The following is an 18,153-nucleotide window of genomic DNA, read 5'->3' on the forward strand; positions in this document are numbered from 1 at the left end:
AATCCATTGTTCTTCCTGTGTTTTTTCCAAAGCCTCATTCTCATCCTGGAGAATCAGCTATTCACACTCTGGACTGTAAACATGCTTTGGCTTTCTACCTGGAACGCACCAAGCCTCACAGAACTGCTCCTCAACTTTTCATCTCCTTCGATCCGAACAAGTTGGGACGCCCTATCTCTAAGTGCACCATCTCTAACTGGATGGCGGCTTGTATCTCTTTCTGCTATGCCCAGGCTGGATTACCCCTTCACAGTAAAGTCACAGCCCATAAGGTCAGAGCAATGGCAGCCTCTGTAGCTTTCCTCAGATCGACACCGATTTGAGGAGATTTGTAAAGCTGCCACTTGGTCCTCGGTTCATACCTTCGCCTCACACTATTATCTGGATACCTTCTCCAGGCGGGATGGACAGTTTGGCGAAACAGTGTTACAAAATTTATTCTCCTAAGTTGCCAACTCTCCCTCCATCCCATTGTGGTTAGTTTGGAGGTCACCCACTAGTGAGAATACCTGCCTGCTTGTTCTGGGATAAAGCAATGTTACTTAACATAACAGGGACAGCAAGCAGCTATTCTCACGTCCCACCCACCTCCCCTGGGTTGGCTTCTCTGCTAGCTATCTGAACTGAGGAGACACGCCCGGTGCATCAGGCGGGAAGGCACTCGCGCATGCGCGGTGTGGGCAACTCGAAACTTCTAAAAGTTTCTACAAGCAAGTATGCTTGTGAGATGTCCGCATCGGGGCTCCGTTGGATGACGTCACCCACTAGTGAGAATAGCTGCCTGCTGTCCCTGGATAACAACTGTTACGGAAGTAACATTGCTCTTTTGTCCAGTGCGGACACCCCTGCTATAGAAATGTAACTATATTAAAAATAGCAAGTTATATAGCCAGTGGGACACCTGGTAAAACATTTTAGATCCAATATGTTTTATAACTAAATGGGCTCATTCATTTAAGAGCAGTTTTCAGGAATAATTAAATCTAATCCATTTTGCATTGAAAGCAATTTATTAATGGATTCTCCTGACTATTTTATGTTTTGTAGATCAGTTTGAGACCTGCTCAATCTTTCCTAATGAATAAAAACCAAGTGCCAAAACTTCAACCCCAGATTACCATGATTCCACCAAGTGCACAGCCACCACGCACTCAGACACCACCTTTGGGACAGGTAAGATTGTTTTTGTATAGAAAAAGTTTAGTTGTGCAAAAACCTGAGGGAATGGTACAGTTTAGGGGGTGAAAATCTTTTGTGCATGAAAGAAGAGTGGGACTTGAGTATACTGTATTTCCCTATATATGGGTTTTGCAAGCCAACCCAGTGGGTGCGGCTTGCAAAACTGGGGCGGCCTGTACAAGTTTTAAAAATTTCCCCCCCTTCCCCCGCCTTATTAGCCTTGGTATCGGATCTGGTATAGCTACAAAGGGGCATGTTTCTCAAGCCGCCAGTTCATCTGGGGCTCCTCAGTCAGGACCCTGTCCCATGGAGAATCCAGAGCGCTTTGGTCTTAACGGCATGGCTTTGAGCACACGACCCCAATGTTTAAGGTTACTCTGAGGTAGTCATGACTTTTTAAGAGCAAAGAAGCCTGTGATATTTGCTGCTTATGCTAAGACCTGGAAGGCTTTCCAGCTATGATGCGCCAAGGAACTTGAAGAGCCTTGTGCTCCAATTCCTGTGATCCTGGCATTTATACAAGCTGGGCTAGAAAAGGCCTAGCGATGGCAGGGCTCGAGGAGGTAAGTGGTTACTGGTGTCTCATCCAGAAGTCATTCGGTTCTTGAAGGGGGGCGCTCAGATTGCATCCTCCTTTCACTGGCTTTTCCCATCTTGGGACATTAATATCGTTTTGAAGGGCCTCTCTGTCCCTGTAAGAGGCTGGACATGTTTCTCTTGGACCTTTTGGTGAAGACAGTATTTCAGGTTTACAGAGGCTGGTGTTTCACTGCACATAGTACCTTCTTTTCTACTGAAGATGGTGTTGGCCTTTCACGTCAATAAAGAGATTTATTTGCCTGATTTTCACCCTACGGGTTTGGCTAAACAGGACAGGATTTTGCAGAGGCTGGATGTGAGAAGAGTTTTACTTCACTACATGGAAAGGATCAATGATTCATGTCTCTCCAAACAATCTTTTTATGCTGACCAGTCAATCAAGACAAGGCAGACCAGCTTCTAAGGCTTCGATTGCTAGATGGAGTCACATGACAATTTCTTCTTCCTATATAGCTGATCAATTCCATTACCGCATTATAGCATCCCCTACCAGCCAGCCAGCACCACTACTCAATCACCTAAGGCAAATAGTAGCCTATCTCTCTAGCAGCACATTTGACTAGAAGAGCTGTTCTACCCAATGAAATCTGTAAAGCACCTACTTGGTCTACTCTCCATACCTATACAAGGTTCTAGAGTAGATGTGGTGGCCTGAGGAGATGCCGCATTTGGGTCCTCACAGCACATTCAACGGAGTGTAGCAGCTTCCTGCTGGAGTCTCAGGCTGTTCTACCCAATGAAATCTGTAGAGCAGCTACTTGGTCTACTCTCCATACCCATACAAGTTTCTACAGAGTGGATGTGGCAGCTCGAGAAGATACCACATTTGGGTCCTTGGTGCTGTGGGCAGGCTCATCTGTCCCTCCCTAGAAGTCTGGCACTGCTTTGGTACATCAGCTTCAGTACAGAATCCTATGTCTTTACAACAGGTTCTTACCTTTGTAATCTTCTTTCTGTTATAAGACATAGGATTCTGTACAACCCACCCTGTGCAGATTACTATTTGCCTGTTTGCTGCCTTGGACATTGCTGGGTGGATCATGGGACCTCTGTCATTTGTAGGAGCATGTAAAAAAAAGACAAGAGTAAAAAGTTTATTAAGAGCAACACTTTTTATTGAACCTTGGGTATCCTTATGCGACAGTTAAAGTTGCACACAGCAGGTTGATCCTAAGTTTTAAGTTCATGTTGCTTATTCTTTTTTCATGAGTTACAGAGCAGAACAGAAATGTACGTTATCTCTAGGGAAGTTCCCCATGCCCCCTCATCTTTTCTTCTATTTCAGTGGAATTCGACTGCTTTGGTACTAACTGAAAAGGGAGCTATTTTCCACTGGTGAAGGGGAGGAGTTGAAAGATTCAGTACAGGACCCTATGTCTTAGAAGATTACTAAGATAACCTAATCTTCCAATCGGGAGCTTTAAATCCCAACTACAATGTGTCTCAAAATTATGTAGCTTCTCCCACAGAATCACTAATTGATCTGGTGAGCAGAAAACAACTGGAAAATTAACCTGGATATTTGTGTGGTAGTCATTTCTGATAGGATTGGAGAGAGTATGATGGTTGGGATTTTGTATGTGCTTGCTTAAACTTTTTCCCCTCTTTGTCTCTCCACCCAAAAAGCCTCAGCTTGGTCTCAAAACAAATCCACCACCTATCCAGGAGAAACCTGCAAAGAACAGCAAAAAACCTGCACCTTCGAAGGAAGAACTAATTAAACTAACTGTAAGTATTTAAAAAGAAAACACTTGATTTAAGGTAAGTTGTATTATGTTTCAAAAAAAGACACAGCTAATTTGTAATTCCTTATTGTCCATCAGGATGCTTTTGTAACGGACTACTTGAACAACGGAAATGCAAATGATGCTGTCAACAGTGTGAGAGAAATGAGAGCTCCAAAACTTTTTATTCCAGAAATGCTGAGTAAAATAATCCTTCATTCATTAGACCGATCAGATGAAGATAAAGAAAAGGCTAGTACATTGATTGGTGTACTTCGACAAGAGGGAATAGCTACTAGTGACAACTTCATGCAGGTATTCAATTTTTTCTGTTATTATTTCTGTAGAATTTTTTTTTCCTTGCTCTTAACAGAATAAAACCTGGCTTGGAATATGTATTTCTACAGTATATATATTTTTATTGAAAATTCAGAAGTATACAGAGAGCAAAATTTTTAGCTTCACATCATATGAGTAGTCATACAAAAAGATGCTCTCTATCCAGAAATGTTACCAGGCCACTCAGTGGTATAAATTAATATCTGGATTTTTGAATAAGAAACCAAAAACTGGTCTTCGTGACATTTGGAGCATTGAGATAAAGCATCAGATTACTGCGTCTCAATGGCCACGAATCTGGACTTGGAGGATGAGATGTACAATGTCTGCATTTATGAGACAAACATGGTTTTTCTTGTTACATAGAGCATTTTGGACTCCGGTTAGATTACAGAAATTAGATAGTTCCAAGTCTAATAGATGCTGGCACTGCCATCTTGAACCTGGGATGTTAGATCATCTATTATATTATTGTCCCTTGATACTTCAATTTTGGAGATCCATTTGGGATCAGGTGAACAAAGTACTGGAAAATCCAGCGGCACTAACATACGACACTGTGCTATTTGGCACTTTAATGAGAGCTAAAAGTCAAAATATCATCTCACAACAACAAACTTCTCTTTATCACGACAGGGGTTGCCATACAGCTTATTTTAAGGAATTGGAAAAACTGGTATCAATTAAACTATACCTTTTGGTGGGAGTCTCTGTGTCGCGTCTTTAAAATGGAACATATTATGGCTATGCAACAGGGACATTATAAGAAGTTTCTGGATATTTGGGAGCAATTGACAAAATTTTGCAAAGAGTGATTGTTGATTTTGCCCCTTGATCATGCACGTCCAGGGTGGGTGGGAGGGTTGGAAAATATTTTTAATTTGAGTGCAATTTTTGTTTAAATCTTTTATTATTCAAAGTTAACAAAAATGCAGTACAGTATCTACACAAACAGCATTAATCATATATGCATTTATAATCAATCAAAATCCCCATAGCGTGATAACCTCCCTACCCTACCCAACCTATACCTTGCAAGAGAATAAAACCATAACATAAATATCTCTCTCCCACCCTCCCTCCCCCTGGGTGTGTGCAATATACCAACAGGATCAAAGGGGAACCCCCCCCCCCATTACAATGCATCCCTAAAAGATATCAAAGGGCCTCAGATTAACTTAAATCTCTTAGTATGATATAGGTATTTGTCATAGATTACAATTTTGATTGAATTTATGTGCTATTTTTGGCTTCAAAATGAATAGATACTTAAAAAAAATGTTAAAAGCAAAATAATGATTTTTTAAAAAATGTAACAATGTCCACATATATAACACCATAGTAACTTTTTAAATATAACTTTAGCATCTCTCCAGACCGGTACAGTTCATTGATGGATAATAGCTCACCATGACCAGCAGGTGGAGACTGAGACAAAACTTTGACTGTAATACCATGTTTCCCCAAAAATAAGCTCTAGTTAGATCACCTCTGAAGCCCCTCCCTAATGTCCCCAACTCTATCCTTGGATTCGTCAGCAGCGCCCTCTCCTCCTCTGCGCAGCCAAACCCCATTGACCCTCTCACCCATCCCCCTGTGCGGCATCTTTCCATATCTCCCTCCCATCTGAACCCCGCTGACTCTCCCACTGCGACACCGACATACCTCCCTCTAAACAGCAGCGTTGACAGCACTTAAACAGGCTGCTTCGCGGTCTTCTCCCGCCGGTTGTGAGACTTTTACCAGGGATGGGCCAAGATCACAACAGATCAGTGAGTCCTGGAAATGATTCGGGACAGTTATGCTCTGGAGTTTTCCTGCTCCTTGCCAGATCACTTTCTTGCTTCTCCTTGTCAGGCGGTATGGAAGAAGCGGGCCTTTTGCCAAAGATTGCTAGATCTCAAAGCGGTAGTGTATGTGCCTCCATAGGAGTGTGGCACTGGCCGGTATTTGATTTACTTTTGGCCCATCGTGGATTTGAAGGGGGTCAACAGGGCTCTGTAAGTTCCATCTTTTCACAGGGAAATCATGAGATCTGTCATTCTGGTGTTTCAGCCAGGGGAATTTCTGACCTCTCATGCCTACTTGCATGTTCCAGTTCACGTCATTCAGTGGTTCCTTCGCTTTGCGATCTTGGGATGGCACTATCAGTTTTGTGTGCTTCCTTTTGGTCTGGCTACGGCTCCGCAGACATTCACCAAGATTATGGTGGTCATGGTGGCGGCCTTGCGCAAGGAAGGCATTCTGGTTCACTCCTATCTGGACGACTGGTTTATCCTAGCAAAGTCTTTTCAGGAGAGTTCCCAAGTTACGGCTCGGGTTGTGAAGTTCCTGCAGTTGCTGGGATGGGTAGTCAACCTGTCCAAGAGCTGGTTGACTCTGTCTCAGAGCCTGGAATACTTTGGAGTTCTTTTCGACACCAGCTTGTGGATGAGTGGTCAAGTTGCAGTTGCAGATTTGTTTTCTGATGGCTTCCCGGAGTCCTCGGGTGCAGGAATTTCTCAAGGTCTTGGGGTCGATGGCAGCTTCCCTAGATGTGGTTCTGTGGGCTCGGGATCACGTGCACCTGCTTCATCATGCTCTGCATCAGTGGTGGTCGCTCCAGGTGCACGGTTTGGACTCTCCCGTTCATCTTTGGGGGTTAGTTTGTCGCAGTCTCTGTTGGTGCTAGTCTTCCAATTTGGTGCAGGGAGTGAGTCTGGATCAGCCCCAGTAGAAGGTGCTTCTCACGGACGTCGGTCTCAGTTGGAGAGCTCAGTGTCTCAGTCGCTTGGCTCAGGGCATCGGGTCTCTGGAGGAGGCATCTTGGTCGATCTGTGTTCTGGAGACCACAGCCATCCAACTGGTGTTGCTAGTGTTCCAGACATTGTTGATGGGCAAATCTGTTCGCCTCCAGTAGATATCTGTAGGCCGTGGTTTTGTTTTGTCTGCATTCTTTTGTGCGACACTACTGTGTGGACGTTCAGGTGCATGGGGACGCGGTGTTCGGTGAGCGTGTTCTGGTGGCGGTCCTCCGGGGTCTACCTATGATGGGTACTGCTTTGGTACGTCCCATCAGTGAACTGTACCCGTCTGGAGAGATGCTAAAGAAGGAGAAATTAGGTTTTTACGTTCTAATTTTCTTTCTTTTAGATTTCCAGACTGGTATAGTCCCCATCTTCTCTTGTCTGTTCTTCAAAGCTTCCAAGTTTTATTAAAATTTGTTTAAACGCCTATCAGAAATTCTAAGCGTTTTACAATAATTTAAAAAAAAAAAAAAAAAGGGAACACAGACAAAGACTAAACAAGACGTAATATTGACTTACAATAAAACAAAAGGTAAGTAGAGAGAATTACAATATTTAAAAGGAAAGCAGACAGAGAAGGTAAAAAACAAGAGGAAGGGGAGGGAGAGGCCTATTTAATGTTGGTACCAAAAAAAGCGTTGAGGAAAGAGGTCATTATTCAAAGGCATCTTTAAAGAGGAAGCATTTTAATCCTCCTTTGAATTTGTCCAGGTTTTGCTGTGCCCTAATATTAATTGGCAGTGAATTCCAAATCATGGGGGCTGTTACAGAAAAAGTAGTAGCTCGACGAGTGCTGATGATCTTTAATGAGGGCACGTGAAATAGATGTTAGGTGGTGGATCTTAGGGCTCTAGGTGGATCTTGTGGGATGAGAAGTCTATCTATAAAGGCAGGTTCATTGGTCTTTTGAGTTTTGAATATTAGGACAGCAATTTTATAAGTTATTCTATGATGAATTGGAAGTCAATGAGCTTTTTTTAAGAGGGGGGCAACATGATCGTATTTTTTAGAATTTATTATTTTAATGGCAGTATTTTGAATTAGTTGAAGGTGTCTAATAGCTTTCTGACATATACCTTTATTATAGTAAGTTGCAGAGTCAATTTTAGAAATAATGAGGGGATCAAAATATTTAGAGATTGAGGGTCCAGAATGCTAACTAAAGACCTTATCATTCTAAGTTTATAGAAGCAATTTTTGACTATTGCACTGATTTGAGGGTTATAAATTAACTTACTATTGATTATAACACCCAAGATTTTGACTTACTGACTGATTCAATTGGAGCAGATGGATAAAGGAGCTACAAGTTGAATATTATCTTTCCATTGAAAGAAGACAATTTGTTTTAGAAATACTGTAAGAGAGCATGTTTTCACTTAGCCATAGTCTGATATCTAATTTTGAGAAGATGATGTTGATGTCAGTGGTGTTGGTGGGATCGATAGGGTGCATGATCTGTATATCTTCGGCATATGCGAAGGCAGTAAAGCGGATCAATTGGGAAAGAGTCAAAGGAGCCAGGTAGATATTAAAAAGTAAGGGAGAAAGTATAGAACCTTGAAGAATGCCAAGTTATTTTGGAAAGTTGTAGAAACATAGAAAAAAGCAGCAGAAAAGGGCTATAGCCTACCAAGTCTGCCCATTCCAAGTATCCCCTCCCCTGAATTTACTCCCTTAAAGATCCCACGTGAGTATCCCATTTTCTCTTAAAATCCGTCACGCTACTGGCCTTTATCACCTGGAGTGGGAGGCTGTTCCAATGATCCACTACTCTTTCGGTGAAGTTATTGAAAAAGTTATTGAAAATCACCGTGGAGGTGAACCATTCAAGAATTTGTTTAGAGATACCGACCTAGGCTAGCCTTTTAAATAAGAGTTGGTGATCTATAGTGTCAAAGGCTGCTGAAAGGTCCAATGAGACAAGAATAACTGATTTGTGTTGATCGAGAAAGTATTGTATGGAGCTTGTTAAACCTAGTAGGGAATGTTCAGTTGAGTGATTTTTACGGAACCCCATTTGATTGGGATGTAGTATTTGTGTTTTGTTGGCAAAATCTGAAATTTGATTAAATATGATCTTATCTGTTAATTTTGCTAAGAATGGAAGGTGGGCAATTGGTCTGTAGTTAGAGCATTCCTTTATGGTTTTTGGTAATGGGATAGATAATCGAGTGCTTCCAAGCTTGTGGCAATGTTGCTATAGTAAAGCTCTTGTGAATGAGTTTGAGGATATACCGACCAAAGACAGAGAAGTACCGTTTTAGAATAAATGGGAGAATTTGTATCTTTTAGTTTAAGAGATTGCAGAATATGTTGGACGTCTTTTAAGGCGGGAAGAGAGCAGTTGGAACAGGAAGAGCTTAGTGGATCAAGCTTTTCATCTTCGAAGAGAGGTATTGAACTGGATTTACTTTTAATTTCTTCTCTGATGGTGTTGATCTTTTCTTGGAAGAAGTCAGTGAGATTTTGAACTGAGGGATTTGCGTAAAGAGTGGTTATTTTTTGGGGTTTTGTTTTTTCTTTTTTTCCTGTGGGTTCTAGTATTTTTATAGGGTCTTGGAAATCAAAAGAACAGCAGCTTTGGCTCAGCTGGCGAGCTGTGGAGACGTATTGCTGAAGGGGCTGCTTCTATGCAATTTCCAACAGTATTGCTCTGTCAGTTATTCCTGTTAGGAGTGTTGTTACTGTTACAATTAGCACTTCTAGGTTCAATCAATTTTTATTGATGCAAACAACATCAAATATAACACAAGGACACCCCAAGGTGTATAGTACAATAATGATGCATCGTATACAATAATATAATAAACATTTACAAATAAAACATAACAGCAAATTAACTCTCCCCCCTTCTACACAACATATGGCGAGAAAGGGAGAGAAGGCACCCCCAGGCCATTGACTCTTATGAACCTAGATAATGCCATTCAACCCCCCTCCCCAACAAGCCCCACTTAATCTATGCATGACTATGTGTTCAAACCTTTCAATACCCTCTACCTCCCCTCCCCAATCCCCCCTTCCCTCCCAATGGAACTCTACCACACACCATTACAATCTCAGTCTGACTAAATGAGATCCCAATTAGGACACCCATCTTAGTTCTGCTTGGCTATTCAGCAGACTGGTTAGACTAGAGCAGGGATCTCAAAGTCCATCCTTGAGGGCCGCAATCCAGTCGGGTTTTCAGGATTTCCCCAATGAATATGCACTGAAAGCAGTGCATGCACATAGATCTCATGCATATTCATTGGGGAAATCCTGAAAATCTGACTGGATTGCGGCCCTCAAAGAGGGACTTTGAGATCCCTGGACTAGAGGGAAGCACAGTTATTAGTATTACAGCCAAAGTTTTGTCTCAGTCTCAACCTACTGGTCATGGTGAGCTATTACCCATCAGTGACCTGTACTGGTCTGGAGAGTCTAAAAGAGAAAAAATTAGCAGGTAAGAACCTAATTTCTCTGTATATACATAGACTGTATTATTTTTTTTTAATGATCTTGAACTAAAATGTTCTGTTTTTAAGGCTTTCCTGAATGTGCTAGACCAGTGCCCTAAACTGGAAGTAGACATACCATTGGTGAAGTCCTACTTAGCACAGTTTGCAGCCCGTGCCATTATTGCAGAATTGGTAAGCATTTCTGAGCTGGCACAACCTCTTGAGAGCGGCACCCATTTCCCACTTTTCTTGCTGTGTCTCCAGCAGTTGGCTAAACTAAAGGATCGTGAATGGTTGACAGAACTTTTTCAGCAAAGCAAAGTTAATATGCAGAAGATGCTGCCAGGTAATGCTCATTGATATAAGCTTTGGTTGTTTGTTTTTTTATAAATGAATGTTTTCCTAATAGATTAGGTTTTTTGGATAAGAGGGATGCAGATCTATGGCACATAACATTTTCAAGTAACTGAATCCTATTATTAATGGGAAAGAATAGTTCAGGGGGTGGGGAATAAGGGCCACAATCCAGTTGGGTTTTCAGGATTTCCCCAACAAATATGCATAAAGCCTAAGCTTGGGGTTTTTTACCCAGTTAGTTAAATAGCTGCCTGGCAGGTGGTATGTTTCCTGCTTGTCAACTGATCCCGGCTTGTGCCGTAGCCTGGGTCCCTGCTCAAGTCATGCTTAGAGTACTGGTGAAGTTGTGATGAAGGTGAGCCTTGAAAACACAGCTCCTGAAGACGCCAGGTGGTGAAATACAGTCTTGTGTTGAGCTGAATGCTTTATGAATTGAAGAACAGGACGATCATGAGGACAGAGAGGCCTGCTGATTGTGCTTAAGAAACTGTGATTTTCATGGGCTAGACTGTTGTGCAACTCTCAGTTTGAAGCCTCTCTGACTAGATGATCATGGACTAATGAACTCTTGAACTAACCAAGATCCAGTTTTGGATAAAAGTAATCACAATGACTAGTATGTGTGTGAAAGTTGGGAAGTGAGTGTGAGTGATGGGGATTAGATTCACTGACTAAATTATTCTGATATTTATTAATAAATTAAGTATTGGTAAGTTGTAAAAGTACTGTAATGAAATGAACTGTGGGAGATAAGATTAAAATTGAATTGATTCAGATAATACTTGTTTGTATTAAATGTTCAACAAATATGCTTGCGATCTATTTTCATGCATTGCCTCCATTTGTATGCAAATAGATCTCATTGGGGAAATCTGATTGGATTGCAGCCCTTGTTCCCCAGCCCTGGGAATAGTTGAAATTCTATTACTAATCTGGGTATCTGCTTCCCACTTATGTGAAGTGGTATTGGAATTGGAACATAATATACTGTATACTGCTTTATTAGTACTAAATGTTGTATGTTCCTGAACAAAACAAAATCATCTGAGAAAATAAGCTTCATTGTACAATGTAAATGTATTATCTACACGCACAATTTTAATATCCACACCCAAAATACATGAAATCTTTTGCAAAATCTGCAGTTGAATTCTTCGTGAATAAAACATGAATTGTAAAACACTGTAGAATAAACATTCCTTTTTATTCTGCTAAGCCACTCCAGATGAGTGGAGTAGAGAAGACACTTTCCAGTGACATCAGGAATAAGTAGAGGTACAGCCTGGAATTTTTCAGTGTAGGTCAAAAGGCCCCTCCTAGCCCAGTTCAAGTAAGCAGGATGCTAAGCCTTTTTGCTCAAGAGTGCTCCCAGTGGATCCTAGAGGGGAAAATAATTTTGGTAACAGTGCTGGAGTTGGCAAAACATGTTCCGATACCTTTTGTTTGCCCTCCCCCTCCAGCAGCTTTCCTCGCTAAGTGGAGGAGTTATACGACTAGCTGCTGCAGCTGGAGGCCATGGAGTCGGTGCAATCTGGGAGCAGTCCTCTAATGCTATTCTAAATATATTGTAGTGCAATGTGCCTAGTGGTCCTGAACAATAGGGTCTTGTATCTTAACTAGCAAGTTGCTTGTAGAAAACCATCAATTCTTTAGCACTCTCCAGACCAGTAGAGGTTAACTTTACGAATGGGTATATATCTAATCATGACCAGCAGGTGGAGACTGAAAACAAAACTTTGGGACAGTATATACTATCCTCCCTTCTCTATTTCCCTCAGTCTTCTTTCAGTCTCCAGCAGGTGTTGAGTGATCTGTACCCATCTCTCTTGGTAGGGCTGTTGGAATTTGTTTAGGGGTTTATTGTCCCTGTTTTTGGCCGGACGGAGCTTGGTCGGGCCCTGTTTGGGGGTCCGTCCGACCTCGGGGGTGTCAAACCCGGCGGGTCACGAGCGGGGTCCCTCCCCCCACTTCCTCCACCTCCCCACATTTTTTTAGAGGAGCCTCAGCAGTAAGCCTTGCCCCCTAAGTCAAGCAAGGCATATTGCTTCGAGAGCCTGTGGAGTCTGTTCTGTAAAAAAAAAAAAAAAAAAAAAATCCTGAGGTAGTGCTGGTCTGAAGGGTTGTTTCCCTTTAAGAAAACTGTATTTTACTGTATTTTTTCATGTAACCAGCACTTTTTTATAGCTAGGTCGCGTCTGGAGCAATTGTGCCCTTCTCCGGGGGAGTAGGCCACAATTTTAGTCCAGCCGCGAGGCACTCGCGGCCGGCCTGAACTCGGCGGTTTGGGTCGGTGAGGTGGTGGAGCTCCGTCGGCAGCGGCTGCAGGCGCCCAGAGCTCCCCGCCGATGGTGCCTCGCGAGTCGGCTTGGAGCAGTGGGGAAGCCCGGTCTTCCACAACCGCCCACGGAGGGATTCCCCGAAGGATTCCCTCTCAGCTGATTTTTTGACAGCTGATGCCGACTTGCCTGTCTTAGCGGCTGGGACTGTTCAGTCTTCTCAGCCGCTACAGGCCATGGAGGGAGCATTTTTGGCGGGAACTTCGCCATTTTCTTTGTCTGGCCCCTCCATTTTGTCTGCAACCTCAGGTGACCTTCCCCCTGTATGGCGAACACAGGGGCAGGTTTCAGCATGGACCCCTGCTGGGGCAGGGAGTCCCTGGGGACCCCCAGGGGTTTTTTGCCCCCAATTTATTTTCTTTCTTTGTGCGGACTTTTGGGGGTCCCACGTGCGCCTGGGGGGTTTCGGGGGGGGTTTCCCTCCGCGCCCCCTATGGCTTTGCCTCCCTCTTTTCGTTTGGCGTCCCCTCTTCCTCCTCCCTCATCCAAGCGCCCGCGGGGGGGCTTGGATTGCAAATTGGTGGGCGGAGGAGCGTGTTGGCCTGGTTGAGGACCTGGCTGCTTTGGCGGGCTTCCAGGATCCTCTAGAGGGGACGCCTGTTGGCAGCGGGGCGGCGGGTTTCCCGTCTTCCAGAGCAGATGCGTCCGTGGTGCGCTTTTTTATTCAGAGGGATGAGCTTTTAGACCTGTGTAGCAGGTCTCCTTGGTGCTGCATTTTTGCAGTGGCGCCGCCGGAGACCCCGCGTATGGGGGCCCCTCTGCTTCAGGGGGTCTGTCCTGGTTCCCGCTCTTTTCCTGTGCGTCAGGATTTGCGGGATTTTGTGTTGGCGCAGTGGCCTATGGGCGCAGTTTCGTTTGGTGTGCGCCTTGGCTCTTGGGTATCCCGTCCCGGAGGGAGGTAGGGCTACCTTAATTTCGCCAATGGGGAACGCGGTGGTCTCGGCACTTCCTAAGCGGCATACCGTGCCTGTTATGGACGGTTCTGCTCTTAGGGTCTCGGAGGCGCGTGCGTTAGAGACTCTTCTTAAGTATGATTTTGATGTCTCTGCCTTTGGGGTCCAGGCGGCTGTTTGTGGGGAGCTAGTCGCTCGCGCCGTGTTTCGGTGGGCTGAGCGTGTCCTGGATCGGGAGTCTGATGACTGGTCTCTAGTGGATCAGGAGGTAGCGAAGATTGCGATGGCTGCCTCGTTCCTCTCAGATGCTCTTTATGACTTGGTGCGGATTTCGGCTAAGTCTATGGCATGGCCGCGCAGCGTATTTTGTGGCTGCGCGCTTGGGCGGCGGATTCTGCGTCCAAAGCTAAGTTTACTAAAGTTCCCTTTAGGGGGTCTTTTTGTTTGGAGAGGAATTAGATGAGTTGATTCAGACTCTGACGGACTCGAAGGTGCCCCGTCTGCCTGAGGACCGTGCCCGCCCTGCGTCTAGGTGTGGGGCTGCCCGGGGGCGTTTGCGGGAATTTCGCAAGTATCGCCCGGGGCGTGGGGCTGCTTCTTTCCCGGCTCAGGGTTTTTCCCGGGGTCGGTTCTTCCAGCGCATGCAGCCCTTTCGGGGGGCCCGTCGGGGGGCAGGGAATCCCTCCGCCGGTTCCCCCGCTTCCCGTCCTGCGCAATGACTCCTTGCCGGCGCCCCCTTTGGTTCCGGTGGGGGCCCGGCTGCGCAAATTTTTCCCCAAATGGGCCGAGATCGCGTCCGATCAGTGGGTCCTTGAGGTGGTGCGGGACGGTTACGCTCTGGAGTTTACCCGCTCTCTGCCGGACCTTTTCCTCGCTTCTCCATGTCAGACTCCATGGAAGACGCAGGCTTTTCGTCAGACCCTTCAGCGTTTGCTAGATCTCGAGGCAGTGGTGCCGGTGTCCCCTACGGAGTGGGGCACCGGCAGGTACTCCATTTACTTTGTGGTGGCCATAAAGGAGGGGACCTTTCGGCCCATCCTGGATGTCTCTCGATCTGACGGAGGCCTACGTGCAGGTTCCAATTCGGGCCTCTCTTCAGCACTTCCTTCGCTTTGCGATCTTGGGGCGGCACTTTCAGTTCTGTGCGCTTCCCTTTGGTCTGGCCACGGCTCCTCGGACGTTCACCACGGTAATGGTGGTCGTCGCGGCAGCCTTGCGGTCGGTGGGCATCCTGGTTCTCCCCTACCTGGACGACTGGTTGATTCGGGCAAAGTCGTTGCAGGAGAGCTCCCGGGTTACGGCTCGGGTGGTGGAGTTTCTCCGGTCGCTGGGCTGGGTGGTCAACCTTTCCAAGAGTCGGGTGGTCCCGGCTCAGCGTCTGGAGTGCCTTGGGGTTATGTTCGACATCTCCTTGGGGAAGGTCTTCCTTCCAGAGGCCCGGGTGAGCAAATTGCAATCTCAGATTCGCCTGCTTTTGGCGTCCCGGGGTCCTCGGGCGCGAGATTTCCTCCAAGTCCTGGGGTCAATGGCGGCGTCCCTGGACGTGGTGAGGTGGGCGCGGGCCCACATGCGTCCTCTTCAGTATGCTCTGCTCCGGAGGTGGTCTCCCCGGAGGCAAGATTTGGATGTTCCGGTTCCCCTGCGAGGCTTGGCGCGCTGCAGTCTGCGCTGGTGGCTCCGGACCCCTCACCTGGTTCAGGGGGTGGGTCTGGATCTCCCGCAGTGGACGGTGCTCCTTACGGATGCGAGTCTCCTCGGTTGGGGGGCTCAGTTTATGGGCCACTCAGCTCGGGGCACCTGGTCCGCGGAGGAGGCCTCCTGGTCGATCAACGAGTTGGAGACCAGAGCGGTCAGGCTGGCGCTGTTAGCTTTCCACTCCCTTTTGCTGGGCAAGTCGGTCAGAGTCCTGTCGGACAATGCCACGGCGGTGGCTTATGTCAATCGTCAGGGGGGCACCAAGAGCACTCCTGTGGCGCAGGAGGCGGCTCGGCTCATGGTTTGGGCGGAGTCCCATCTTCTGGACCTCTCGGCTTCTCATATAGCCGGGGTAGAAAATGTTCAGGCAGACTTCCTCAGTCGTCACTTCCTGGATCCAGGAGAGTGGTTTCTCGGCGCCGGAGCGTTTCGGTTGATAGTGCAAGATTGGGGGCAGCCCCTGATGGACCTGATGGCCACGAGTGGCAACGCCAAAGTGCCCCGCTTCTTCAGTTGTCGCAGGGAAGGGCTGGCCGAGGGTCTGGATGCTCTGGTCCAGCCGTGGCCAACGGAGGGGCTGTTGTATGTGTTCCCTCCTTAGCCGCTGGTGGGCAGAGTGCTTCTTCGCATTGTTCACCATCCGGGTTTGGTGGTGCTGGTGGCTCCGGATTGGCCTCGACGTCCGTGGTATGCGGATCTGGTGAGACACCTGGTGGCGGTTCCTCTTCCTCTGCCTCTCTCGGACGACCTTCTGATGCAGGGTCCCATTCCCTTGTTCGACCCGTCTCTCTTCTGTCTTACGGCGTGGCTCTTGAAAGGGGTCGCCTTAGCAAGAAGGGATATTCAGACAAGGTGATCGCTACACTGTTGGGGTCCCGGAGGCTTTCTACCTCTCGGGCTTATGTGCGGGTTTGGCGTCTCTTTGAGGAATGGTGTCGGGCGCGGGGAGTGACCTCTTTTCGCGCTTCTCTGCCTAACATTCTAGAGTTCTTGCAGGATGGCCTGGATAGAGGCCTGGCTTGGTCTTCTCTCCGGGTTCATCTTGCGGCCCTGTCGACCTTTCGAGGGTTGGTGTCAGGTCAGCGTTTATCGGCTCTTCCTGATGTGATTCGGTTTCTGCGGGCGGCCAAGTTGCTTAGGCCTCCCCTACGGCCCTCGGTTCCCTCTTGGGATCTTAATCTGGTTCTCTCTGTTTTGGTGCGCCCGCCTTTCGAGCCCTTGGACGACTGTTCTTTGAAGGACCTTACTTTGAAGGCGGTCTTTTTGGTGGCCATTACTTCTGCTAGGAGTATTTCTGAGCTGCAGGCTTTCTCTTGTAGGGCTCCCTTCTTGGAGTTGTCTAGGGAGCGGGTCGTCTTGCGGCCTGTTCCTTCCTTTCTGCCGAAGGTTGTTTCTCCTTTTCATGTCAATCAATCGGTGGTTCTCCCGGTCTTGGGTGGTCGGGAGGGCTCTTCTGAGCAACGGCAGCTGCGCAAGTTGGATGTCGGTCGGGTCCTTCGCTCTGATGTGCAGCGGACCCAGGAATTCCGGAAGTCCGATCATCTCTTTGTCCTCCTGGCTGGTCCTCGTCAGGGAGCTGGCGCTTCTAAGGCTACTATTGCGCGCTGGATCAAGGAGACGATTGCTTCCGCTTATCTTCTGAAACAGCAGCCTGTTCCGGAGTTTCTCAAGGCTCATTCCACTCGGGGTCAGGCGGCTTCTTGGGCTGAGTCGTCGCTCGTGCCTCCGGTGGATATTTGTAAGGCTGCGGTTTGGTCCTCCTTGTATTCTTTTGTTAGACATTATCGGGTAGATGTTCAGGCGCGTCGGGACGCGGTGTTCGGTGAGCGTGTTCTGGTATCGGCCCTTCGGGGGTCCCGCCCGTGAGAGGGACTGCTTTGGTACGTCCCATTCGTAAAGTTAACCTCTACTGGTCTGGAGAGTGCTAAAGAAGGAGAAATTAGGTTCTTACCTGCTAATTTACTTTCTTTTAGCTTCTCCAGACCAGTAGAGGTCCCCACCCTGTCTGTTGTTGTTGTTGTTGTTGGGGCTGTTTTCGCGGGCAGTTTTTGTTTTTTGCTGCGGGTTCTAGTATTTTTCTAGGGCCGGGGAGAATTAAAGAACAGCGGCTGTGGCTCGGCTGGCTTAGCTGGCGAGCTGTGGGGACATTTTCCTTCGGGTATTTCTCCTCTGCATTTTCCAACAGCATTTGGGTATGTTATTTGTTACTCCTGTTCGGAGTATTGTTTTCTTCCTGTTTTCCAGTTCTTGGTTCTGCTTGGCTATTCGGCAGACTGAGGGAAATAGAGAAGGGAGGATAGTATATACTGTCCCAAAGTTTTGTTTTCAGTCTCCACCTGCTGGTCATGATTAGATATATACCCATTCGTAAAGTTAACCTCTACTGGTCTGGAGAAGCTAAAAGAAAGTAAATTAGCAGGTAAGAACCTAATTTCTCCTTATGTTTTCAACGCCACCTCTCTCCTAGGGAGCTGCTCATGCCCCCTCAGTTTTCTGCAAGCAAGTTGATCAGAAGTGGTTTTCATCTACTCGTTTATTTTGGGGTATTTTTTCTCGGTGTTCTTTGGAGGCTTGGTGCCCAGAGGCTCCCACTTGGTGGACTTCTGCCTGGGAGAAGACGTAGACTTGCACTGTGGAAGTATGCTGCAAGTAGGATCAGCCCTTGGGGACACCTAGCTAGCCAGCCTGCTTTTATATTTTTTGAGCTCAGGGGCTGTCCCCTGCGTAGCTGCTCACAAACTTGATTTAATCAGGAGCTTGATCGCAGGCTACTAGCTCTATACATAATTAATGCAGGTAGC

The 18,153-nt window shown here is 46.6% G+C and overlaps 1 protein-coding gene across 1 annotated transcript in view; it reads left to right on the forward strand.

Moving 5' to 3' along the window:
* EIF4G2 (eukaryotic translation initiation factor 4 gamma 2) overlaps nucleotides 1-18,153 on the forward strand; it is a 126,049-nt gene that overhangs the window by 85,231 nt on the left and 22,665 nt on the right. Inside the window, exons 16-19 of the mRNA XM_033928780.1 lie at nucleotides 1,048-1,173; nucleotides 3,406-3,507; nucleotides 3,603-3,818; nucleotides 10,159-10,417. Of these exons, the coding sequence (XP_033784671.1) occupies nucleotides 1,048-1,173; nucleotides 3,406-3,507; nucleotides 3,603-3,818; nucleotides 10,159-10,417 (703 nt within the window). The remainder of the gene's footprint in view (nucleotides 1-1,047; nucleotides 1,174-3,405; nucleotides 3,508-3,602; nucleotides 3,819-10,158; nucleotides 10,418-18,153) is intronic.

Source organism: Geotrypetes seraphini, chromosome 19 (assembly GCF_902459505.1).
Source record: "Geotrypetes seraphini chromosome 19, aGeoSer1.1, whole genome shotgun sequence".
NCBI classification, from domain to species: domain Eukaryota; kingdom Metazoa; phylum Chordata; class Amphibia; order Gymnophiona; family Dermophiidae; genus Geotrypetes; species Geotrypetes seraphini.